The sequence below is a fragment of the Antechinus flavipes genome, chromosome 2, assembly GCF_016432865.1.
Source record: "Antechinus flavipes isolate AdamAnt ecotype Samford, QLD, Australia chromosome 2, AdamAnt_v2, whole genome shotgun sequence".
NCBI lineage: Eukaryota > Metazoa > Chordata > Mammalia > Dasyuromorphia > Dasyuridae > Antechinus > Antechinus flavipes.
The window spans coordinates 275,830,215-275,856,076 of NC_067399.1; the positions used below are offsets into that span (position 1 = coordinate 275,830,215).

Here is a 25,862-nt window from a genome sequence, read left to right on the forward strand (position 1 = left end):
ACAGCCATTTTCTATTGCTCTAACCTCTAAGCTAACATCTCTCAACTCTTGTCTTCTCCATGTTCTTTTTATTGAGAATTTCTACTTGAATGTGCCCCCTTTGCCTCAAATTCAATATATCCCAAACAGAATTCAACATCTTCCCCATTCAAACTAGGTTTCTGAGTATTCTAGTTACACATAACTATTCTCTCTCTCCTCACACTTCAAGCCCAGATAATTCTTTTTCAGCCAGTCTATTTAGAATTGACCCCTTTCTTTATACTTCTACTGTTGTAAATCTAATCCAAACCTTTCATCACCCCTACCTGGATTATTGTGAAGGCTTTGTAGGTGACTGCTTTGTGCTTCAATCTGTTCCCCACATCATTGTGTATATTCCTCTTCTAGATTGATCTTTTAAAAATTCTTTTCTTTGTAGATGGGACTCTGTTTACAAACCACAACACTACCTGTTTGCCATCTCAGTAATCCTCCTTCCGTAATGTTTTTTGCATCTGTCCCTTGATGCTCCTATCACCCAAAGTCCAGATTCTCATTAGTATTAATTATATTAATAGCAATAACCTAACTCATCTCCTGCCTCCTATTTTTCCTACCTTAAAACTGTTCCGTATACTGTAATCAGATTAAATTTCCTAAAACATCCCTTTGCACACATCTCTTCTCTACTCAGAAACTAAATAACTCAATCTTCTTTACAACGCCATTCTTTGAAGACCCAGCTCTTCCTTTCCATTTTCCCCACCATGTTCTCACTTTCCTTTTGAGTTCTTTAGCATTTATTAAAATGCTTATAATATATATAAAATAAAATCAACTTATCCCTGCTGTTTTCTCCAGTCTCCCCCTCTGCTTCTTTATTCTAAACCATACTCTCTATTCTTTGTTCCTAAAATGTGCTCATGTACACTCCTGCCACTTCTACATCTTTTGTACAAATTGGTTCTCCTGCCTAGAATTATCTTCTTCTCTCCTACCTAGTTATCTAATTACTAACCCTTGTTTCAAGTCCCAGCTCTTGCTTTCAGCCTTCCTTAAATGACCCAACACATCATATTCTCATTTTTCTTTAGCATTTGTAATCTCTGCCACTCACCATTAAAAATAGTGCTTTTTAAAAATTATTTTTTAAAGTCCTTGATATTTCTGGAAGTAGGTTCTGATACTTCTCTGGCTCCCCAGTACCTTGTAATTATCAGATATTTAGTTGATGGCGAGGGAGGAAAAACATGGTCCTTCTACTTCCCTAACTTTCATGATCTCTAGGTTTTTCTGGGAATCACACTTCTTTTCCCACATGGAAATCTGGAAGTTGAAGGGCCCAGAGAATGCTTTTTCTTAGACAGGATAGAATCGGAGAGCTTTTCACTGTCTTTACCTAAACCTTTCCTAAATATGATCCCTACTTGAAGACGCAGTGAGATTTGGGTTAGTATTAATTACTGTGGAACAAATCAAACTGTTCCTCTCTACTTTGGTCCCTTGCAGCTCCACACATATGACTGCCAGGACCACCGCCCTGACCTTGAGGAATGGTTTGTTAAAGGGCCTTTGAAATATCCTGAGACGATTTTCTTTGTATTTTCAGTGTTCTGAAGTGTGCAGTTTCTGCCAAGTTATCAGCCGAGACTGTTCACCACTCACCAGATACGTCTCAGTCCGGGGATTATCTCTTTCAAGCTGCTTCTGTCCCCAGAGGAAGTATCACCCTGCCTGATGACTCGGTCCCCCCGAGCCTGTGGCAGCCGTGTGAGGGGAGGAGAGCATCTTTTGGAGATGATACCCCCACCGAAAGGACTCGGCCCCTCGTGAGCTCCAAGCCTGTTCCTGCCAGGGACAGGAGGAGCCAGGAAATGGGCAGGAGGAAGCAGCCGCTGGGGCGGCTGCACCGACCCCCGGCCTCTGTGAGCCGCTCAGCAGAGCAGCTCAGATCGAGGGACAGGCCCGATTCCTTCTTCCTCAGCCCCCGGAGCATCAGGGAGAAGCCCTCCGGAAGCCACAGTCTGCCGCGGCGCAGGTGGCGAAGAGAAAGGGACCTCCTGACAAACCGGGGCTCCCCCCACCCCCAGGGAGCCAGGCGGTCGGTCGTGTACGGAAAGATTCAAGCGACTCGCCTGTGCCAGGCTGCCTGGGCCTTACAGCAGTGGGAGCCCAGTGCAGCGTCATTGGCTAGAGGCTCAACATGGCCACGGGGGCGGCTTTTTGGCGTGAAAGACAGAGACCAAGCCTTCCGCCAGAACCCTGTGAGAGGAGACGGGGAGGAAGGGACCTGGAGCGCCGGCGTCCTGCGGGCCGCCCTCGGCTCTCTGGGAGCCCGGGCCCAGGAAAATGACGACGACTTCTCCGACACCGACAGCACCTACTCTTTGGATTCCCTCTCCTGTACCTATACCAGGACCCTGATCAAACCACAAAAGCAGGAGGCCCCTGAGCCAAAGGCACGCTGCACCGAGCTTGAGAATTCAGAAAGCGATGATAGCCAGATGTCTCAAGATTCGTTAGTAGAAAAAAGGAATAGAACACCAAGAAGGCTTTTGCCCGTCTCTCCCCTTCTCCAAGCCCCTGAAAGAAGTGAGGCAAGCTCTGTGGCCTCCTCCAAGGCCTCCTTGCCTCCTTCTGGCAGTGAACTGCCCTGGGAAAAGGTGAGGACCTTTTCTCTGGATAGCTTGAACAATGAGGAGGAGGACTTCAGGGAAGAATCTAAGGAAGCGTCCGCTTCTCACTCGTCAGACGAGATGCCCGCAGAGGTCTTTTGGCAAGTGAAGAGCTCTCGGTCCCTCCCAGAGTGCCAGGAGCAGGTACTGGAGTTCCAGGCTTCAGACCAAGGACTGGACTCAGCTGGACCTGATGTAACATTGAAGCCAAGTACTTCTTTTTATCTGACTCTTCAGCCTGAGACAGAAAGGAGCAACTACAGATCCCTTCAACAGACCCAGAACCCGAGAAACAGCTCCTTGGTTTCCATGGACTCTTGGTTCTCCTGCGATTCAGAGAGCAAACCCAACGACCCCCAGGAAGTGAGTCTGTACTCACAGATGAATCTCGGTATCCAGCAGTTGGAGGTCCGAGACATGGAGAAGCCCGTGGTCCTGGTGGGAGTGGGGGGGTTTCAGCAGCCTGCCCCTGAGCTGGCCACTGAGGCATACCGTTTCAGCCCCCTCCCGGGCCCAGGCCTGATCCCCAGAACTGCCCACGAGGTGAGTGGAAAGCCTTCTCTGGAGGTACCTTCAGAGGCTCCGTGGAGATCCCCAGGACCTTGCAAGCCCAGTTCAGACGCAGCTGGCTCCCTGAAGGCTCTTCCTGAGCAGGGGAGAGACCTAGCCAGCCTGACTGGCTACTGCAGCCCTGTCCCTTCAAACAGCGCTCTCCCCTGCAGCCTGTCAGCTGCCCCTGCAGCTTTGTTGTCTCACAAAGGCAGTACCCTTGGAAAGGGCAGGCCTGTTGTTGAATATTTGTGTGAATTTTCTCACTCTTCCCTGGGGGCCACAGTGAGAAGCACACAGGTTTCTAGTTCCTCTCAGAAGGACACAAGTTACCTGCCTTTTACATCTGGCAAAAAATGGGATTCCTTCTTCCCTGTGTGTCCCAAGATGCCTGGTGATTTTGATTTCAATGATGCTTCCTCCTCTTTGCCATCCACGAGGCAGCTGAGGACAGAGCAAGAACGAAATGGTGGGAGCTTGGAGTTGGACGATCTCTCGACTCTCTTTAGAACGATTGAAAAAGATGCTCATCATAGCTGTCCCTCAGCAGACTTAGAAGCAGGAGATCCGGGGTTAGAAAATGCTTGGGTCTTTGTAGCGGAAAACAAGGTTTCAGCTTCCGGGGCACAGGCCCACCCAGCGCATCAGGGCATCCCCAAGCAGTCACAGCCCGTGGCCTGTCAGAGAGCGGCATCGGCGGTCCCCTTCGATGAGAGCTTTTTCCTGAGGGACATATCCAACAGCAGCAGTCCCATGAACGCTAAGGAAGAACAGGGTCCCCCGGCCTGGGCCCAGCGGGAGGAGAATCTGCCCGGCAGGCTGGCTCCATTAAAGCTCAACAACCCCCTCTCTCAGCCAGCGATGAAGACCGAGCTCCTGCAGAACACCAGTGAACAAATTGACAGAGAAAGAAGTTTTTCTTTGGCCTTAGCTACCGATTCTGAGCCATCCTGGGATCTTTTCCCATCTCCTGAGCAGCTCCATCCTGTGGAAACATTTTATATGTTAGAAAGTAGAGACGCTTTGACAGAAACAGCCTTGGAGATCCCCGCATGCCGAGAGTGGGGTGAGGACATGCCATCCACCAGCCGGGGAGAGGAGCTGAACAACGCCTTTCAGTTTCTTAGAACTGTGGACAGTGACTTGCTGCTTTTGTTACACACCACAAATGCTAAGAATCCTCCTTCTCAGCAAGTTGTGGGGGAGAGGTCCTTCAGCCCAGGCAACAGGAAAGACCTGAGTGGAAGCGGGGTCCCCCAAAGTATGGAAAAGTTCAGCAATCCCATCGCTTTCTCTGCTGCTCAGAATAGACTGTTGTTAGAGAGCATTAGCATGGCGGCATGTCATTTGGGAAAACCGGGTGGGATTTTAAATAACAAGCACCCACAGTCAATGCTGAAGATGAAGGAACAAGACCCAGATCAGCCCCCTTGGGGTGTTCCATTTAATGATTCTGGGGCTGTTATCTCAAGCATCGAAGGAGATCACAAACATAGGGAGAGTGAAAATGACATCCGAGGGAATCGGGGCGGCTACCTCCTGGGGATTGGTGCAGCTGATTTTGAAGGTCAGATCCATTCTGGACCCAATTCCAATTTCCTTTACAAAACTGACAGCTCGAACCAAACTCAGCATAGAGTCAATATGCAGGAGAATGCTTTGATTTCTAAAAAGCGCAGCTCATCAAATCACTCTGGGTGTACAAGTCCAGCAATAATGTCTAAGGATGAAACCTCGCCACACCCGAAGGAAGGAACGGAATCTGTTTCTCTTGGAATGGCTTTGCATCCCAAGGATTGCTCGGAGGAGTCCGTGACTCAGAGAAGAGACCCCCCTTATGGAAAAGACTCTGCTTCAAACACAACTCTGTCCACCAAGGAAGAAGGCACTATTGCAAACAAAGAACCTGAGAACTTAATGGTGATACCCAGTTCCCAAGGAGACGGGCCTCAAAGGAGAAGTCAGACTTCCTCTCAGGGTAAAATTGTTAATCATTCTGAAGAAATGGCCAGGCTGATTAGCAGTGTGTCTCAGCTGGAAAGCAGCATCATGGAAATAGATTCTAGACAAAAATATCATCCTTGTGCCTTGTATATGGCAGAAGCTTACAGGAGAGCCATGTGTAGGGATAGGAAGGACCATGGAAAGGCCCATCTAACCCTGAGACCAAATGACTTCAGAGAGATCCTCTATCACAGAGATCAGCCCCATTCTCCAAAGAAAGTACAGGAGGAGGAAGTCCCTAATAGCATCGAAACCAGAGGAATCAAGAAGGTCAACAGTTGTATTCAAGAGAGTTATCAGACCCAGAAAATCACACCAAACTTGACCAGGCCCACTGCAGTCACTGAAGAGGGCAAGACTGAAAGAGAGCATACTCCCTTATCTGTATCTGAACTGTCGGTCCGGTGCCCTAGTGATTATCTGTTCCTACGGTTTTCACAGAGATGCACCGCTCAGAAAAAATCAGCTAGTGCTCTAGGAAGTCCAGAGGGAGTGGAGCCATTGGTCAGAACTGAACCCACAAGAGCCAAGGAAGAAAGATCGGAGGGAAGCCGCAATGAGGAATCTGCTTCAGAACTGAACCCCCAAAGTCACGCCACTTTGACTTTGGGGACAGGAAGTTTTCCAAAATTGGAGCCCAAGGCCACTTTCCAGGAAAATCAGACCGCTGAAAACCTAACCAGTACCATGATGACAGCTAAGTGCAAAGAAGTAAGAGTCCATGACACAGATCAAGAAACAAATATCTTACGGGGAAAGAGCATGCAAACAGGAACCTATCCAGCTCCATTGACCCAGGGGTTATCTGGCGTAAGCCAAATCCTGCATACAGGTAGATACCGCACTCAGGAGACAGCACATCCATGGCCAAGTCAAGAAGGCTACCCAGCGGTTTCCACTAAGGAAGGCAACATCTTTTTCTCCGATCCCCCAAAACTGTCAGAAAAGTATTTCAGGTCAACAATGAAGGCAGTGAGCCTTTCTTCCGCTGCCTCTGAGCCAAATGTAGAGTTTCTGAAAACTCAAGCCCCAACTCCCTCAGAAGGTAGAGAAGAACAGCAAAAAGTAAATGGAGAAGCAAGAAACCACAGCTCTCTCAGAAGCATCAGCTGCAAAAACTCCTTTGTAGAACAGTCAGTTTGGCAGAGCTTTAGTTTGAGGACAGTGTCTGGTCTTTGTTATCAGCCCAGTGGTGCTGGGAGCGGCCCTGGTGAAGCTTCAAATGATAGCTACTCCATGGAAGAGATGAAAGCATCAGCTACTGCCATGCTTCTAGAACAGCAGGGAGAAGACACCAGAGTCACCCCGAGAGATTTGAATTTGGGAAATTCATCTCTCACTGAGGCGGAGTTGACCTTGTTAAGAAACATAAAAAGAGCCAGTTCGCTTATCCAATCTCCACTGGAGAAGAGGACCAGTCATCAGTGGGCAGATAGAGAACTCCAGGTACCTCAAGCTGTAGAGAAAAAGCTGTGGAGGACAGAAGATTTTGCCATGGATCTCAGTACCACCAGTGCCTCTTTGTCAGCGACTAATGAGGGGAAACGGGGTTCCTCATTAGGAGCTTGGGGGGTTACTGTTGCCCCATCCATGTATCCAAAAATGAATGTAGAGACCACAGTGGAGGACACTAAACTATCACAAGAGTGTGGGGAGTCTTCACAGGACAGTGCCAATGAACAGATTATCATGCCTAAACTGACGAGGGACTCATCAAGATTTTGGGGGGCCTCTGTTATCCCATCCATGTATCCAGAAATGAATATAGAGACCACAGTGGAGAATAATAAACTATCAGAAGAATGTGAGAAATCTTCAAAGGACAGCACCAATGAGCAGATTATCTCACCTGAATTGACCAAGGTCTCATCAGGATTTTGGGGGGCCTCTGCTACCCCATCAGTGCATCCAAAAATGAAGATAGAGACGACAGTGGAGAACAATAAACTATCAAAAGAATGTGAGAAGTCTTCAAAGGACAGCACCAATGATCAGATTATCTCACCTGAATTGACCAAGGTCTCATCAGGGTTTTGGGGGGCCTCTTCTACCCCATCCACATGTCCAAAAATGAAGGTAGAGACCACAGTGGACAAAAACAAACTATCAGAAGAATGTGAGAAGTCGTCAAAGAATAGCGCCGATGAGCAGATCATTGCACCAGAATTGACCAGGATCTCATCAGGATTTTGGAGGTCCCCTACTACCCCATCTGTGTATCCAAAAATGAAGGTAGAGACCACATTGGAGAACAACATACCATCAGAGGAATGTGAGAAGTCTTCAAAGGACAGCATCAATGAGCAGATCATTGCATCTAAATTGACCAGGGTCTCATCAGAATTTTGGGGGGCTTCTGCTACTCCATCCATGTATCCACAAATGAAGGTAGAGACCACAGTGGAGAATGACATTCTATCAGAGGAATGTGAAAAGTCTTCAAGGGACAGCTTCAATGAGCAGATTATCTCATCTGAATTGATCAGGGTCTCATCAGGGTTTTTGGGGGCCCCTGCTAACCCAACCATGCATCCAAAAATGAATGTAGAGACCACTATGGAGAATAATAAACTTTCAGAGGAGTGTAAGAAGTATTCAAAGGACAATGCAGAGGAGCAGATTATCGCGCCTGAATTGACCAAGATCTCATCAGGGTTTTGGGCAGCCTCTACTACCCCATCCATGTATCCAAAAATGAATGTAGAAATTACAGTAGAGAATAAGTTGTCACAGGAGTGTGGAAAGTCTCCACAGGACAGTGCTAATGAACAGATTATTGTGCCTAAACTGACAGGACTCTCATCAGGATTTTGGGAGGCCTCTGCTACCCCATCCATGTATCCAAAAATGAATGTAGAGACCACAGTGGAGAATAATAAACTATCAGCAGAGGAGTGTGAGAAATGTTCAAAGGACAACACAGATGAGCAGATTATTGTTTCTAAACTGACTGGGATCTCGTCAGGATTTTGGGGGGCTGCTATGACCCCAAAAATGAATATAGAGGATAATAAACTATCAGAGGAGTATAAGAAGTGTTCAAAGGGCAGCACTGATAAGCACATTATCGTGTCTGAATTGACCAAGGTCTTATCAGCATTTTGGGAGACCTCTGATCCCCCATCCATATGTTCAAAAATAAATGTAGAGACCACAGTGGAGGATAACAAACTATCATCAGAGGAGTGTAAGAAGTGTTCCAAGGATAGAACAGATGAGCAGATTATCATGCCTGAATTGATCAGGGTCTCATCAGGGTTTTGGGGGGCCTCTGCTACCCCATCCATGTATCCAGAAGCAAATGTAGAGACCATAGTGGAGGACACTAGACAATCAGAAGAATGTGAGAAGAGTTTAAAGGACAACACCGATGAACAGATTATTGTGCCTGAATTGACCAGGACCACCTCAGAGTTTTGGGGGGCTTCTGCTATCCCATCTGTGTATTCAAAAATGAAGGTAGAGACCACAATGGAGAATAATAAACTATCCGAGGAGTGTAAGAAGAGTTCAAAGGATGACACGGATGATCAGATTATCGTGCCTAAACTGGCGGGAGTCTTATCAGGGTTCTGGGGGGCTTCTGCTACTCCATCCATGTGTCCAAAAATGAATGTAGAGACCACAGTGGAGAATACTAAATTACCATCAGAGGAGAGTAAGAAGCATTCAAAGGACAACACAGATAAACAGATCATCGTGCCTCAACTGACAGGGATCTCATCAGAATTTTGGGGGGCCTCTACTACTCCATCTGTGTACTCAAAAATGAAGGTAGAGACCATAGCAGAGAATAATAAACTCTCAGAGGAGTGTAAGAAGTGTTCAGAAGACAGCACAGATGAGCAGATTATCATGCCTCAATTGACCAGGGTCTCATCAGGATTTTGGGGGGCCTCTGCTACCTCATCTGTGTGTCCAAAAATGAATGTAGAGACTACAGAGGAGAATAATTTATCAGAGGAATGTAAGAAGTGCTCAAAGGACAGCACTGATAAGCAGATTATCATTTCTCATGGTGAACCTCTACTGGAGTTTGAAGCCCTTTCTGGGAGCCCTAAGCAGCCTCACTATAACCAGAGAGACCAGCTGGAATTAGCTAGAACCCACAAAAAAGATGAGTCGCAAGTATGTTTTGTACAAAATCAAGCTGCAAGAGGATATCTCCAGGAGGCATCTCCAGGGACTGCAGCAGGCAAGCATCCCGATCAGAATTACCCTCTGGCAAAGCTGTATGAGACCCAGAGTCTTCAGCTAACAAAAGATGGGACTGCTCCTAGCAGAGGACCAGAGCATGCCTTGCCGCTGTCCTTCAGCACCATGGCTAACCCAGGCATGAGCAGTAATGTGCAGACAGCAGGTGAGAAGCCCACTGGGCACTTGGGTCCCCAAGCCCTCCTGGAAAGCCCAGACAGGAAGGAAGAGATGATTAATTCATCTTCTGTTGGAGTTCTGGCTTCAGGAAACATGCTTTCCCCATCAGCCCTGGAGGACAACTGCGAGGAGTCAGTAAGGCTTGCACCTTCTTTCCATGGAATCTCCAACAACATTAGACTAATTCAGCAGGAACTGAGCCAGGCCTTGCTTTGTAAACAGATTGAGGCACATTCAGAGGTGGAAAGAAATAGTCTCGGGAGCAAAGAGAGCATCCAGAGGGTTTGGGAAGAGTTCAGATCCCAAAGTACAGCGTATGGGAACTTAAGCAGTGGAGACTCTTCAGAGGCAGTGGTGGACCCCCAGACCCACTGGGGAGCTCCCATCCAGTCCCCCTGGAAAGATGCCCCTCTCCTGGCAGGATCTGCAAAGTCAACAGTTGAAATGTCTTACGCAGTGGAGGATTCCACTACCCCGGGGCCTGTTTTTGCATCTCAAGGAAGCTTTTATATCAGAAAGCAGCCAATCATCTGCTGTGAAGCAGAGATGATTGAGGCTGAAGATCCTGCTCATCCAAGATGTGTTCCTTCTCCAGGATTAGGAGAAAGGAGGGCAAGTCACAAACAAGAGCCAGGGGGGTCTGGAATGGTAGAGGGAGGCAGTACAGGGGGTGCCTTGCTACAGTGCCCAAAGTTAAAAGGGGTTGCCCTGTCAGGGCAGTCTTTAGCCTATGGTGTGGGTAACAGATGTCCAAGACCAACACCCCTCCTTGATCAGAGACTTGTTGGAGAGATGGAGGAGAGCCCAGAAGGGAGCCTGGGTCAAAGTAACGTGGAGGTTTCTAAAAGCACCATTATGTTTAGCCCATTAGCATCCCAGAGAGAGGCTGTGACTTCTCCTTCCAGGCTACTGTGCATGTCTCCACAAGGGACTGCTTTTATTGATTCACCTTCTTTTACCAATTCTCTGTCTCATGGAAATAATGATTCTGAGAAATGGATTCCCCGGTCTTCTTCAGACACAATGCTTCCAGTTTTCCTGCCATCTTCCAAGCTCACTGTAGGTCACCAGTCCAGAGGGACCAATGTACCTTTGGCACATAGCCCGGATCTCAAAGAGAGCCAGCAAGAACTGAGACTGGCAGCTTCCAATACTAGTTTATGCAGTATAGAGAGCCCTGGGAGTGAAGACATTAAGAAGAAAGCTGCTTTCAAGCCTGAAACGACTTCTTTATCTGCCCGGACCTATTCTGAGAAGTTGGAGAATCTCCAGGAGGAACACGAAGCTAGTCAGAATGAATGGGAATTCCCTCCTGGAACTGAGGAACCTGGGAACCATGTTAAAATTGGGAGACTGGAAGCAATGCATATAAGCAAAGACATTCTTGAAAATGAACCTACAATGGGGTTTCCACATCTTGCCCAAGGACCACCATTTCCTAAGGATTCCAGAGATCACAGCACTCCTATTCCCTACCCTCGGACAAAAATGGGTAAAAAATGTATCTTCAACAACCTTCCGGGCAATCCGTGGAAGACAGATGAGAACGAACAGCTCTCCAACAATGGTGGCAACACAGTGTGGGACAGAAACCATCACCATTTAGGAACCAGTGGCCAAGTCAGCCCTCAGGGGCCCAGAGGTAGCCCGAGGACAGATGGAAGGGTATCAAGGCCTGAAAGACCCAGACTTCTATTGAAGACAAACAACCACCCTTTTGATGATCAAGGATCTTGCCCTCTGTCAGAGGGCTCACAGGATGATCTGGACACTGGCTCTCACGACAGAGACTTGGCTCCCTGTGTTGCTTTTTCCTGTAGTCCTGGGCATTCTCCAAAAGACTTCTCCCCCCTGAAGGCCTCTGTAGGGACTTCCTCCAAGTCTCCACAAGAACTGAACATGAGCGTGGAGCCTCCTTCTCCCACAGAAGATGAGGAGACTCGTGGGACTGAGAGGCTCAATGATCTTTCTCCAGATGAACCTGAAATGATGTCGGTGGAATTGGGGAAATGTCCAAGACCTGCGGATCGTGGCCAGACAGCTCCGCCAGATTACGGCTTAGAAGCCCCCGGGCTGCGGTCCCCAGTATCTGGCACTCCTCCCTACCCTACCTCTTCCACACTTCTGACTATGCCGGTCCCAGAAGGTAGACCAGCAGACGTTCTGGAGGAGGAGCAGCATGACCCCCTCAGGAACAAAGGCTGGCTGACACTGGAGAACGTGGATGTGACGCAGGGCACATCTGGCAAAATAAATCCCTTCGTTCAATCCTGGCAGCAGGAGGGGCCCGGGAGGATTGACTGGAAGCAATACGTTCTTGGCAGTGCCAGCGACACCTCTTGCAACCAGATTTCATGGAGTCTGGACACCCAGAGAGCCGTTCATTGCTCCAGTGTAGACAATGGCCTGGATACTTCAAGCTCTCCCTACCCTTCTCAGCTCAGCTCCTATGCCAACCCCCATGAGCTGTCCAGCCCCAGTAGCACTGAGGATCCTCAGGGCTTAGAAGAAGAAAGGAAGAAGTTCAAGACTTCTAGTGTTGTCAGGAGCCACCATGGCTTCTCTGATACATCCCTCACGGTGCCCTCCCCTGGGATCCCAGACAAGGTCGGGGAGGGCCTGCCTGAAGATGAGTGCGCTCTAATTGAGCAGAGGGAAATCTCAGGGAAGATGGGGGACCTCCCGCTGCTGTACCCCACCGAGTCCTCGCCAAAGGCTGGCACAGCTACCTGTGAACAGGGGACGATGACCCTGACCCCGACTCAGCTGCAGCAGGTTCACATGCACTGCCAGGCCTGTGTAGACGCCCCTCACCCCTCCCACCCACCCCCAGCGACATGGAAGAGTATGCACAACCTGTCGATGCATCTTTCCCAGCTCTTACACAACACCTCGGAGCTGCTAGGGAACCTCAGCCATCAGGGGACCCCCGAGAGGGAGCGGGGCATTAAGGCCGAGGCCCCTGAAGAGGCCCCCAAGGCAGTGACAATGGACAGCAGCACTCAGACCACTGTGGACGTGGGCATCCAGACCGATGAGATGGACCCAGCCCCACAGGATGTCTCCCTCCATTCCTCTGGGGACCAGTTAGCCAGTCCTCAGGAAGCAAATGTGACCCCCTTAAAACATAGCTCGCTGGATGGGATAGATGCTTTGGATACTCCACAGGAGTTGGACCACTCCCTGGTGCTTCAGGAGAAGGTGGACCACCCCCTGGTGCTTCAGGAGAAGGTGGACCACCCCCTGGTGCTTCAAGAGAAGGAGAATAAAGGCACAGTTGAGACAAAAGAGACAACTTCCAGCTCCGGTAGCCAGAAGGAACCCAGCTTCTCCCCGGACTCCCTGGACACATCCCATAATATCCTGAGTTTTCAGGAACACTCCCTATCCCAGGAAGTGACAAGCCTCCAAGCTTCTTCAGCTACCTCCCCCTCCTCCAGTTCCCACAAGCTTGGGTCCTCCTGCACGGCAGTCACCAGTCCGACTTTATTCCCTGCATCCTCTCTCAGAGAGTCATCTTCTCAGGAGAGAGAATCCACTTGTGAATCCAGTACCCAGAACAACAAGAAAGCAGGCTACAGGAACACCTTGTTGGTGGACAGGGCTTCCTCCCCGATCCTAACTTTCAGCGCCAGCGCTCAAGGTCCTCATTCCTCCTCCTCGTCCACCTCTTCCTCCTCTTCCTCCTCGTCTTCCTCCTCCAACCCTCCTTGTCTCGGGTCTTCTCACTTTCATTCCACCATACTCCATCAGAAGCTCAGAGCTAGCCGGGTGTCTTCAGTGCACAATTTTTCCCAAGCCAACAATGAAGGGGAGACTGGGAATATTTCTGAAGATAGTGGGAAGTCCATAGGAAAGAAGTTGAGCAAAGGATCTCTTGCCTCAAACCTCACTGGAACCCTGAAGCCCAGCCTGTGGCTTCACGGAAGCTCGTCTTCCACGTCCGTGGGACTCTTGAGTTCCCCCCAGCAGTTACAGGTTCGGGCTTCCTTGGGGCTTCTGGGCTGGGAAGAACAACTAGCTGGTGAAAAGAAGAAGAAACATTCCTGGGAGAGACCTCTGTATCTGTCCCTGCCCACGACGGGGTTGAGCCCCACCGAAGGCCAGTCAGAGGCCTCAAACACCAGTAGCTTTGTGGCAGAGGGGGCTGCAGAGGGGGCCAACCCTGCATCGGTTCAGCTAGCCAGCCCAAGTACAAGTTGGTGCCAGAAACAAACCGGCACTGGCGCCGACTCCTCTGAGCAGCTCCTGAAGTCCCCTCCGCCTTCAGAGACTCCCTTCTGGGGGAGGGCTGTGAACCATTGCCATGGCCCTTCCTCCGTTTCTGAAATCAGTGTGGCTCCAGGGCACGGCAGCATAGCCAGGGACACCCAGTCGGAGGTGCTGCTGACCTCCTGCACCCAGAAAGTGCAGACTGCCGACCCCAAGAAATACAACCTGAAGGACCTCCCTGTCCACAATAAGTTCAGTAATTGGTGTGGGGTTCAGGGAAGCTCCCCGCAGGGCACCATGCCTGCGGAAGGAGCAGTGAATGCTGCTAACTCTTCCTCAGAGGGGCTACAGGAGAAGTCGGTCCAGCTCAGTAAGCATCTGAGCCAAGTGCCTGAGCAGCTTCAGAGGGAACAAGTACAGGTGCTGGCTGGGGTCCCGTTGGAGCTGGGGCCGCAGACCCCACCCCTTAGCGTGGAGCTGGCTGAAGCCAAGCTTCTCTATGGCCTCGGAGAGACCGATGCTCTGCTGAGGGTGATGCAGAGTGGGACTGGTGAGGCTCTGGTTCCCGACGCCCCGAGAAGCTCACAGAAGGAGGAAATGTACTTCCGGTAAGTCAGACAAGGCAGAGCGTTGTAGTGGACGGGAGAGCTGGTACCGAACCATGGAGACACCCAAGTTCAAGGCTTGCTCCTGATGTTGAAGCTGTCTTTTGGCTGGATAAAGTCACCTGTCATTTATGGTGCTCTGGGCCACTAGGCCGTTTCTAAGGGTCACTATGGGCCCCTTTTTAACTTAGTTCCAAAATTATAACCAATGTTTTATTATTTATCATTATTTTGTTAAATATTTCCCAATCACATTTTAGTCTGGTTTGTGGTTAATCTGTGGGTTCACTTGTGGTCTGCAGGCTCACACGTGCCATCCCTGCTTAACCTGATTCTAAGACTAAATTTTTTTTCTTGTAAATAGTATTTTATTTCTTCCAATTATGTGTAAAGACCGTTTTCAGCATTCATTTTTAAAATAAGATTTTGAATTCCAAATTTTTCTTCTTCCTTCCTTCCCCCTCCCCAAGATGACAAGCAGTGTGACATAGTTATATATATGCAATCATGTTAAACATAATTTCACATCATCCAAGACATCCAATAACTCATTGTCTATGAGTTTCTTTTATCAATGAAATCACAGTCCCTGTCCCTGTCCCTATCCTATGGGTGTTAAATGTTATGAATAGAACACTAGAGTCTCAGAAAGACCATAATTTGAATCCAGCTTCAGATATTTAGTAGCTATATGAACCCTGTGCCTTAACCTTTCTCAAACGTAGTTTCCTCATCTGTAAAGTGGGGGCAATAATAGCACCTATCTTACAAGGATGATGTGAGGATCAAATGAGAAAAAATTAATAACCTGAGGAAGAGTAGTGATGGTGGGGCTGGGGCATTTCCAAGGTTTGTAGGAAGGAAAGAATAGAAATTCCTCCTCAAATGATGTGAAGATAAGATTGCAGGCAAGAAGAGGGTCACCATCCAAGCATTCAGTTATATATCAATGGAGATTAAGTAAAAAAGAAAAACTGAAAAATTGGGATTTGTTTGAGATTCTGTGTTATTTTTACCTGGGATGGTGTGTCTACTTGAACCATTTTTTAACTTTTCATTCAAGTGGAGTGGTTTGTAGACCGCCATGGGAGCTACGATTGTGGGTTCAGTGCCCCCAGACTGAAGGCTGCTTAGAAGTGAGAGCCAGGGCTAGCCCCCCTCTGTTCCTGGGGGCAGGGCAGGGGGTTGTAGATGATGCAGATTCCATCCCGCCTTAGGCGTTTGAAGACCATTGAGGTGATGCGGAGAGAGCGCTCAGATCGGCTCCAGAACTTCCGTCGGGCCCGCAGCCTCAGCCCTATGAAGCAGCTCGGCCTCCTGCCCACCCCAGAAGCATTCCCCCGAGATGCCGATCTGCCCAGTCGGCGGCGAGAATACCTGCAACAGCTTCGAAAGGATGTTGTAGAGACCACCAGGCAAGGAGAGCCCAAAGGGGCTGGGAATGGGGAGCCTTAGGCTCGGGGAAGAGGCTTCCCTGGGGTCTTCCCTTCTAGTTGGTCTCTGTTAAAGAGGCAGATCAAACTGGAAGCAAAGGAGAGGCGTAAGCAAGGCCGGTGTGTTTGTGCGTGTATGTGGGTGTGTTGTATTGTTGTTTGTTCAGTCCTCCCAGCCACGTCCCACTCTGGGGGACCCCATTTGGGGTTTTCTTGGCAGAGACATTGGAGGGGTTTCCATTTCTTTCTCCAGCTCACTTCACAGATGGGGAAACTGAGGCAGCCAGGTGACTTGTTCAGGATCACACAGCTGGTAAATGTCTGAGGGCAGGCTTGAACAAAGGAAGATGAGTCTTCTGGATACTGAGCCCCCCCAGTACTCTCATCCACTGGGCCACTTGGCTGCCATATATGTAAATGTGTATATATGTAAACATACATATATATGTGTATGCATATGTAATATACAGTGTGTATAAGAATATATGCATATGCATGTGTATTTATGTATATGGTTCATAATACATGTATGCTATATCCCTCATATCTGTAATACCCACATATGAAAAAGATAAGGAAAGGAAGAGAAAAGGAGATAGAGATGAATGACACACAAAGAGAAATGCAGAGGGAGTTCTTTTTTTAAAATTATACTTTTTTATTTACAAGTTATATGCATGGGTAATTTTACAGCATTGACAATTGCCAAACCTTTTGTTCTAATTCCTCCCCATTCCCTCCCCTAGATGGCAGATTGACCAATACATGTTAAATATGTTAAAGTATAGGTTAAATACAATATATGTATACATGTCCAAACCGTTATTTTGCTGCACAAAGAGAATCAGACTCTGAAATATTGTACAATTAGCCTGTGAAGGAAATCCAAAATGCTGGCAGGCAAAAATATAAGAATTGGGAATTCTATGTAGTGGTTCATAGTCATCTCCCAGAGTTCTTTCGCTGGGTGTAGCTGGTTCAATTCATTACTGCTCTATTAGAACTGATTTGGTTCATCTCATTACTGAGGATGGCCAGGTCCATCAGAATTGATCATCACATAGTATCGTTGTTGAGGTATATAATAATCTCCTGGTCCTGCTCACTTCACTTAGCATCAGTTCATGTAAGTCTCTCCAGGCCTCTCTGAAATCATCCTGCTGGTCATTCCTTACAGAATAATAATATTCCATAACATTCATATACCACAATTTACTCAACCATTCTCCAATTGATGGGCATCCATTCTTTTTCCAGCTTCTAGCCACTACAAACAGGGCTGCCACAAACATTTTGGCACATACAGGTCCCTTTCCTTTCTTTAGTATCTCTTTGGGGTATAAGCCCAGTAGTAGCACTGCTGGATCAAAGGGTTTGCACAGTTTGATAGCTTTTTGAGCATAGTTCCAAACTGCTCTCCAGAATGGCTGGATGTGTTCACAGTTCCACCAACAATGTATCAGTGTCCCAGTTTTCCCGCATCCCTGCGGAGGGAGTTATTGTGTGAAAAGGACAAGTGGAGCCAGATGGGCTTTGTTTCGGTCCCTTCCAGCCGAGGGGTTTCTGGGTCGGGACTCCCGAGTTTGTAGGAGCGCGCATTTCAGGAGGCCCACACGTGGGCCCTGGGTCCCTGGTCAGTAGTTGGAGCTCGGGCGGTGATCACAGCGCTCTGATGGGGTGGGCTCCGGTCCGGGAGGGAAGCGGGGGCTCCCTGGTCATGAGCAGGTTGCCTCTTGCTCCTGCCCTAAGCCTGACACGTGGCTGCCCCGGGGGGTGCAGGGCGGGTCTCCCCCGTGGGGAGGAAGGCCGTCCTAGTCCAGCTTTCTCCCCGCCAGGAACCTGGAGTCTGCCTCAGACACTGCGAACCACCAGCCCTCTGACATAGAGGTGCTGCTCCGAGACTACCAGCGGGCCAGGGAAGAGACCAAGATGGAGATTGCTCGCGCACGAGACCGGCTGCGGGAACGAGCCGAGCAGGAGAAGCAGCGCATCCGCCAACAGATAGTTTCTCAGCTGCAACGGGTATGTGTGAAGGAGGGCCCCCCTCCTCCATGCCCCTTTTTGGCTGTCTGGGGCGCCCTGGAGAGCCTGGCCTGGCGGACCCCCACCCGTGCTGGTCTTGGGGGGCGCCCCCAGGGACGGTCGGCCAATTCCCTTTCCTCCCTAGGAAGAAGCAAAACTGCAAACCCTGGTCAGCGTGAGCACCCTGTGCACCACCAGCTCCATGGACAGCCGCTCCTCCAGCCCCACCTCCGGCTATGACAGCAGCAACCTCACCTTGGCCAGCCAGAGCCAGCCTCCGGAGAAGCAGGTGAGGAGGAGGAGGGCAGGACGCAGGGGCCAAGCCCCGGCAGCGCCCACTGCTGGCACAGATGGAGCTGGCTTTCTGTGGGGCCGCTGGGGAGGCAGACGCACAGTCCTCCGAGGCCTTCTGGGCTCCGTCTGTCTGTCCTGATATAGTCAGTCCCCCGTGGAAACCAAGGCAGAAGGCGCAGAGAGGCAGAGAGGGCAAAGAAGTCAGAGGGTCAGGATGAAAAATAACTGCTGCTGCCAGATATGGCGACAGGAGCAGCATGTGTCTGTCCGGGCCTGGGGGGACGCGCACCCAGAATCAGAGGGATGGCTCGCCCCCCATGTTGGGGGGGCTCCCATCCAGCTTCTTGGTGCCCTCCCTGTTCTGCCCAGCTTGCTTCCCGTCTGCCCCCAACTGCCCCTCCCCACTCGCTGCCGAGGCGGAGCAGGGAAGTGGATCAGCTCCCCCACAGGCCACGGCCCTTCAGCCAGCCCTGTTTGTTGGTGAGGACTTGGAGGCTTTGGGGAGCGGTTGGTCATTGCCAAGAAACATGGCCACCGGAGGGCAGCCCTAAGGACCTAGTGCTAGAAAGCAGATTGTCCAGGAAACGGACTGTGCAGATTTTTGTCATTTTGTATCCCCCCTTCCCCACTCAGATCTTAGCAATCCAGACCCAAGGGTCCCTCCCAGGCCACTTCAGGTGAATTTGGGGGTGAGGGTTGGAGTCAGTGGGAAAAGTGCATCACCTCTGTGCTCTTCCCTCCAGTGCTGAGGGTTCTCTGGGGCCCGGTCTCTCTCCTTTAGGGGAATGCTAACATACCTTGCTTCAAAGAGACCACTGGAGGGGACCTGCGGGGCCGCTCTGCAGTGAGAAACTATCAGCTCTACCTGAACAGGCCTGCCCAGAAGAACTTGGGTCACCGTGAGTAGGGAAGACGGGAAGCTAAGGGGTCTTGGCTTTGAGAGCCGTCTTCTGAGAGGGGGGAGGAGATCACTGGATTCTGGGGTGCTCCTCACCTCTGAGTGTCTGCCCGTTCCCTTTGCCGGCCCTCATCTTACTGTTTCCTTCTTTCAGAGCTTAGAGGCAAAAGCCACCGAGCCTCCTTTGATCGGCCCCATAAGTCCCTACTCAGCCAGTCAACCTCGGACAGCTGCCTCTCGACCTCCCCAGGCATCCTGTACCATGATTTGGTCAAGCACATCCTGACCAGTACGATGGCTGAAGTGAGCATTCAGCGGCCAGGCTTTTTTTATTTTAGAGAGGAATGAGAATGGGGAAAAGGGAGGGAAAGGGCTTTCAGACATCCAGGAAATGGGATTGCATCCTAAGGGAGCCAAGATCGGGCAGCGCTCGGCAACTCATCGTGGCTGTTGTCTGCTTTCAGGTGATGGCTGCCTGTTCTGACAACCTGCAAAATCTCTTCAGCTGCCAGGCCACTGCAGGCTGGAAGTGAGTGAGTTCCTGTAACTTCCTGGGCTTCTCAAGACAGGATTTGGCCTTAACATTGTACTGTCACATTCCCTATGATCCCACCATTTCATTCTTTGTGATTTAAGACCTCAGTCTTTTATAACTCTGATCTCATCCTCAAATACACCTCTGGGATCTATTTTCATAATTTTGAAATTTTATTTCATTTAATAAGCATTTATTTTCTGTCCCTCTCATTTCCCCCTACTTTTTTTGCTTTCCTCTCTTAGCAAAAGGAAAAAAAAAAAAAAAAACGGAAAAACAAAATCTACTTATAGTCAAAATTCCACATTGACCGTATCCAAAAGTGTATCTTATTTGGCACCTTGAGTCCATTCCCTCTCTGTCAAGAAGTGAGAAATAATATATTTCATCATTGGTTGACCCTCTGGAATCATGGTTCCTTGTTGCATGGATTAGTTTGTTTAAAGTCTTTCAAAAATTTTTTTAGAATAATGTTGTTTTGGTAGACATGCTTTTCCTAATTCCAAATTCCAAATTTCCAGTTCATTCCAAGACCTTCCCTTTCCTTATTTCTCCTGTCCCCAGCAGTATTCCAGTCTATTCATATGCCATGAGTTGTTTAGCTCTTGTCCAGTTGTCCAGAACCTCCCTTACATCCTCCCTCCCCAAGACAGCAAGCAATTTGATATAGGTTAAATATGCACAATTCTTTTTTTTTATTGAAGCTTTTTATTTTCAAAACATATGCAAGGATAATTTTTCACCATTGACCCTGGCAAAACCTTGTGCGATTCTTTAAACATATTTCCTTACTTGTCATGTGCAAGAAAAATCCGAGCTAAAGGGAGAAATCCTTAAGAAAGATAAAGGAAACAAACAACAAAGAAAGTGAAAACACGGTGCTTCCATCGCTTTCAGTTTTCAAAGTTCTCTTTCTGGATGCAGATGGTATTTTCCCTCCCAAGTCTATCGTAATTGTCTTGGATCACCCTTTGTGGAGAAAAGCCGAGTCCTTCACGCATCACATAATCTTGCTGTTCCTTTGTACAATTTTCCCTGGTTCTGCTCACATCACTCAGCATCAGTTCCTGTCATTCTCTCCAGGCCTCCCTGAAATCATTCTGCTGCTCATTTCTTACAGGACAATAATATTCCATTACTAATTGTTCAGCCATTCCTCAACCGATGGGCGTCCACTCAGTTTCCCTTGCTTTGCCACTACAAAAAGGGCTGCAGCAAACAGAATGTCTCTTATTATTATAAAGGGGAATGAGCCCAGAGACAGAAGACCCACACAACGAAATTTGCACAGCTTTCTTGGGCTCACTTTTAATGGCCTTCTCCATCTCCCCACCCCCTTGCTCAGGTACCAGGGTGAAGAAAAGGATGTGCTGACCTACTATAAGGGATTTCCCTCTGCTACTCGGCATGGTTTCTTGGGGGCTGGGGTGGTGCCTCAGCCATTACCTCGAGTCTGGGCAGCTGTGAGGGACCCTACCACATGGACCCTGTATGACAAGTCCATCCAGACTGCCCAGCTGTACCAGAAGGTGACCAACACCATTAAATTGGGTGAGCACAAAGCCAGGGAGTGGCCAACATATTGGACGCCACAGAGACGGTTGCTTCTTAGAGCACGAAGGAAAAGGCTGAGGAAGATGGGGGGAGGGGAGAGCAGAACAGTTAAAGGAAGTTAAAGGCAACCCTTTCCACAGTCAGGTGCCCCGGGCCCCAGAGGGACAGGTCTTCCACTTTCTGAACCTTGGGGTAGGTCCGGTCCAGTTGACGCAGTGGAAAGGAGGGGAATGGAAGCAGCGATTATTGGGCAGTCAATATGTCCTGGGCACTGTCTTTTTTTTTTTTTAATATTTTATTTTATTTTATAATAACTTTATATTGACAGAATCCATGCCAGGGTAATTTTTTTTTACAGCATTATCCCTTGCACTCACTTCTGTTCCGATTTTTCCCCTTCCTCCTTCCACCCCCTCCCCTAGATGGCAAGCAGTCCTTTATATGTTGGATATGTTTCAGTATATCCTAGATATAATATATGTTTGCAGAACCGAACAGTTCTCTTGTTGCACAGGGAGAGTTGGATTCAGAAGGTATAAATAACCCGGGAAGAAAAACAAAAATGCATATAGTTCACATTCGTTTCCCAGTGTTCTTTCTCTGGGTGTAGCTGCTTCTGTCCATCTTTGATCAATTAAGGCTCTCTTTATCAAAGAGGTCCACTTCCATCAGAATACATCCTCAAACAGTATCATTTTTGAGGTATATAATGATCTCCTGGTTCTGCTCATTTCACTTAGCATCAGTTCATGTAAGTCTGGAGAGACTTACTTAGGCCTCTCTGTATTCATCCTGCTGGTCATTCCTTACAGAACAATAATATTCCATAACATTCATATACCACAGTTTACCCAGCCATTCTCCAATTGATGGGCATCCATTCAATTTCCTGGGCACTGTCTTAAGCACATTTCAAATATCTCATTTTTATCCTCATAACAGTCTTAGGAGATAGGTGTTGTGACTATCCCCATTTTGCAGATGAGAAAACGAGGCAAAAAGGCAAAATGATGGCCAGGATAGCTGATATGTCTTGGAAGTCTCTTGAGGTTGGATTTGAATTCAGGGCTTCCCGACTCCAGGCCCAAATGCTCTGACAGCTGCTAGCTAACCACGACTGAAGGCTGCTGCTCTGGGCCCAGTGCCTAGGGTAAGGGAGAGGGGGAAATGGGGACAGATTAGAAGTTTCTGTTGACTTCTCCTCACCTTTGCAGTGTACCTGGTCAGCAGTACCTCGATCAACTGTCTGAAGCAACCCCGGGATTTCTGCTGTGTCAGCGCTGAGGCGAAGGAGGTGACCGCAGGTGGCGGGGAGCGGCCGGGGCTTGGTGGGCAGTGGGAGGCGGCGCGGGCGGGGCCGGCACGGCTGCGTCCAACGCCTTCTCTTCCCAGGGCCACCTGACCATCATGGTAGCTCAGTCGGTGTATGACAAGTCAATGCCGCGGCCCAGCGGAAACATGATCCGTGGGGAGATCTTGCCCAGTGCCTGGCTCCTGCAGCCTCACACCGTGGACGGGAAGGAGGTCACCAAAGTCATTCACATGGTCCAGGTGAGCCCCTCACCTCTCGCCGCTTGCCCCTCGTGGCAGAACTTCACACCGGCTCGGGCCGGCCTCCCACGTGTTGGCCACAGCCGGGTGATTGGGCACACAATAGCCGGCTCCATCTCAGTGGCCCTGGGCCACTCACGGAAACCAGAGCTCTTCAGTCCGAGCGGAGCTCGTGGGGAAGTGAGGCCTTTTGTGTGTCCGACGTGTGGTCAGCCTCTGCAGTTCTGTTCCCGAGCCAGGGCTGTCAGGCCTCCGTTAGCTGTTCTTAGGCCTTCCGTCATGGCTCTGTGGCATGGGGGTGCAGGAGAGGTCCAGCCCCAAGCCCAGTGCCCAGACCCCCTCCCAGGATCTAACTCCCTCTCCTGGGCCAAGTTGGCTAAGGGGTCCCAGGGAACAGCGGTATAAGCCACGGGCGCGGGAGGGTTCCAGCAGTCACGCCGCTCTATCCTAGACACCCGTCTTAGCGTTAAGTATTCCCTTTTCTGCCTTTCTTATTTCAGGTGGAACTGGGGGCTCCGGGCCTTCCCCCTGGGCTGCTGACTCACTGTGCCAAGCAGCAGCCATTGGTGATAGCAAACCTGGCTTCCTTTCTTTGTGGCTAATACCAGACTCACAGAGGTGCTTCTACTGAGAGACAGGCCCACCAGGTGGCCATGGAAAGACCCTGTATAGCAGATTTATGGCGGAGCTTATTGCAACATGGAGAATGGGGCAACAGCGACAGTGGGATGAGGTAGCCAGCAGCTCAGTCCAGAGCTGATGGCAAATAAACATGTTGCCACATGTGGCCCCACTGCAAAATGAGGGGGCCTGAACCTCTTGGCCCTGGCCGTGCAGTGAAGGCGACACTTTTTCAGACCTAGTTACCTCTGCGTCAGTGGCCCAATCGTATTTTGAGCCCCATAAATAGTCCCATTTCTGCCCCTCTCCTCCTGGATCCTCTCCACCCCCAGCCGCTCTTATGCTTGGTCTTTGGGCCAGGGTTGGGAGAACTCACTGAAAGGGAAGGAAGGGTGGTCTCTTCCTAGTGAGGTGGTGTTCATATGGCCCAGGGGAAAAGGCATTGGCCTCCAAGGCCCCGCTTTAAATCTGCCTCTTACATTAGAGAAACAAGATAGAAGAACAGACACATTCTCACCAGGAAGGCAGTTCCTAATCTTTTCCTCCAGTCTTAGCCATCCAGAGATTAGTTCCTTTCCTCTCAACCTTCCTCCCCTCCCTTTTCTGCCTGTTCATTTTGGGTAATAGGCTCAGTGCCAGGGGAAGGAACTTGTGCCCCAAATAGAAAAAAAATCCAGCTGTCCAGGGATGGCAGCCTTCTGGTTTCCTGTCACCAATAGATGTCCAAATAGATGCTCATCCTGCTTTAAAGCAATGGGCTTTTATTAAAAGTCAGCATGGGGTCCTAGAGGAGGCAGAGTGAAGGAGCCCTGATGATGAACCAGGGAGATATCTGAGAACTTATCAATTGGGAAAAGTGGAGGCTTCACCTCACCATCTCCCTGCTATCCCAAATTCAACTTTTAGTCTGGCTTCACCTACTTTCCTGAGCTGAGTTGAGGTAGAATGGGAAGAGCAGCCACTTACCCTGTTTTCCCCCTTTCCTACAAAGCTACCTCTCATTTTTTAGAAGGGTCAGTGAGTAGGACATTCCTTTATTCAGTACTGAATAGCTCTTGGTAGCAGAGTATTATAGTGGGACCAACCAGAACGGGGACAATTGTGGATAACAGGCAAGGTCTGTATAGTACAACAAATTTATATTTTTTTAAGGCTTTTATAGGCCCCCTTGCCTCACTTCTACTTTCTCCTCTTTTCTACTACAGTTCCAGGTTAAGTTATTTGTATTATTGATTGCAGTTTTTTTTAAAGCTGTTTTTAAACTTTTTTAAAGCAGATAATCAACAGTTTTGATATTAAAATTCTTATTTATGTACCACCCCATCCCCCATCCCTTTTCAAATATATTACCGCTAGACCAATGGCCACATTTGATCAGAACCATTAGAAATATGGAAGCTCTGTGTGTTAAGATTACGAAGGCCTGTTACATATAGACCAGGAGTCATATGACCTGTGAGAGAATGGTTTTATGTTATACTAAAAATTACAGGTGGAAGGTTAGGTTTGGCCCCTGGACCTCACTTTACTGATTTGATTGTAGTTCAGGTAGTGATGCCAAACTGTTGGCATCCCCCATTAGGATCATTTATATCTCAATCCAACAAGGATATTTTATATTGAGAGCTGCTTCTGCAATCCTCAGTGATAACTTCATCTGACAAGTCACTTTATAATGTCTGTCACAAGGCACAACTGGACAGATTAGTAGTGCCAATCCACTAATCACAACTGGAAGTGGTAAAGTTCTTTAAATGCAGGAGTGAAATTCAAACACACTCGCTGACCAGTAATTGTGCAAATCAAAGCCTTTCAGGAAACCACAACCCTTGTTTGTCAACCTGTCAGGTCACTGGGATTTCTAGATTTATTCCTGAGACTTAAGATCCTTACCTCCCCATCCTTGGCTATTTCTTTGTGGATGTAACTGCTAGAAAAAAAAAAAAAAAAAAAAAAAGGCCCTTCTCCTTTTGCTGTTAGCTCATCAATCTTCACTTCTGACCAAAAGTCTGTGATGGTGTTCAGGACCATGCTATCTCTTGTTCCTTCTGCCCTAGCCCATCTGTGAAGGGGTTGAGCGTATGGCCTTTTTATGTCTCACACTGAGTTTTGGTGGAGTGTGGAGCAGCGAGTGAGGAAAGATAGTTTTCAAAGGCAATTTGTCACTGTGGGTAATAGTAGGAACAGCCCTGGTGCTTAGAAATTTTGGTCCTGTACTAAGCCAATCAGGCCTTCTTAACTGCTGGAGCCCGAGTTGAAGAGGAAAGAGTCTCTCTCTCTTCCCTAAGTCAGAGACTTTAAGCACCTTCATCCTTGGGGTTCACTAATAGTTCATCTAACTGTGTGACTCCATGATGAACCTTGCAAGTGCTGTTGGCAAATGAATGAAAAATTTAAACCCCTAAATTAAAGCTCAGACTGTCCTGGCTTTTTTTTTCTGTAAAGGGCAATATCTGTATCCCAGTACTGGGCTCTTTGACTCAGCCACTCAAGTCAACTAAAAAGACAGGCATGAAGTTAAATGTCAACAATTAAGAAGGAAGCCTTACTTTC

At 48.8% G+C, this 25,862-nt stretch overlaps 1 protein-coding gene across 1 annotated transcript; it reads left to right on the forward strand.

The window, feature by feature from the left end:
• The first annotated feature begins 1,569 nt into the window (after nt 1-1,569).
• LOC127549284 (stAR-related lipid transfer protein 9-like) lies at nt 1,570-25,737 on the forward strand. The gene is made up of 11 exons (XM_051977159.1): nt 1,570-14,404; nt 15,619-15,816; nt 17,670-17,856; nt 18,002-18,145; nt 18,932-19,049; nt 19,203-19,351; nt 19,513-19,577; nt 20,929-21,134; nt 22,352-22,431; nt 22,530-22,688; nt 23,189-25,737. The coding sequence occupies exons 1-11, from the start codon at nt 1,857-1,859 to the stop codon at nt 23,288-23,290; spliced, it is 13,956 nt and encodes a 4,651-aa protein (XP_051833119.1). The 5' UTR covers nt 1,570-1,856; the 3' UTR covers nt 23,291-25,737.
• Nucleotides 25,738-25,862: the final 125 nt, after the last annotated feature.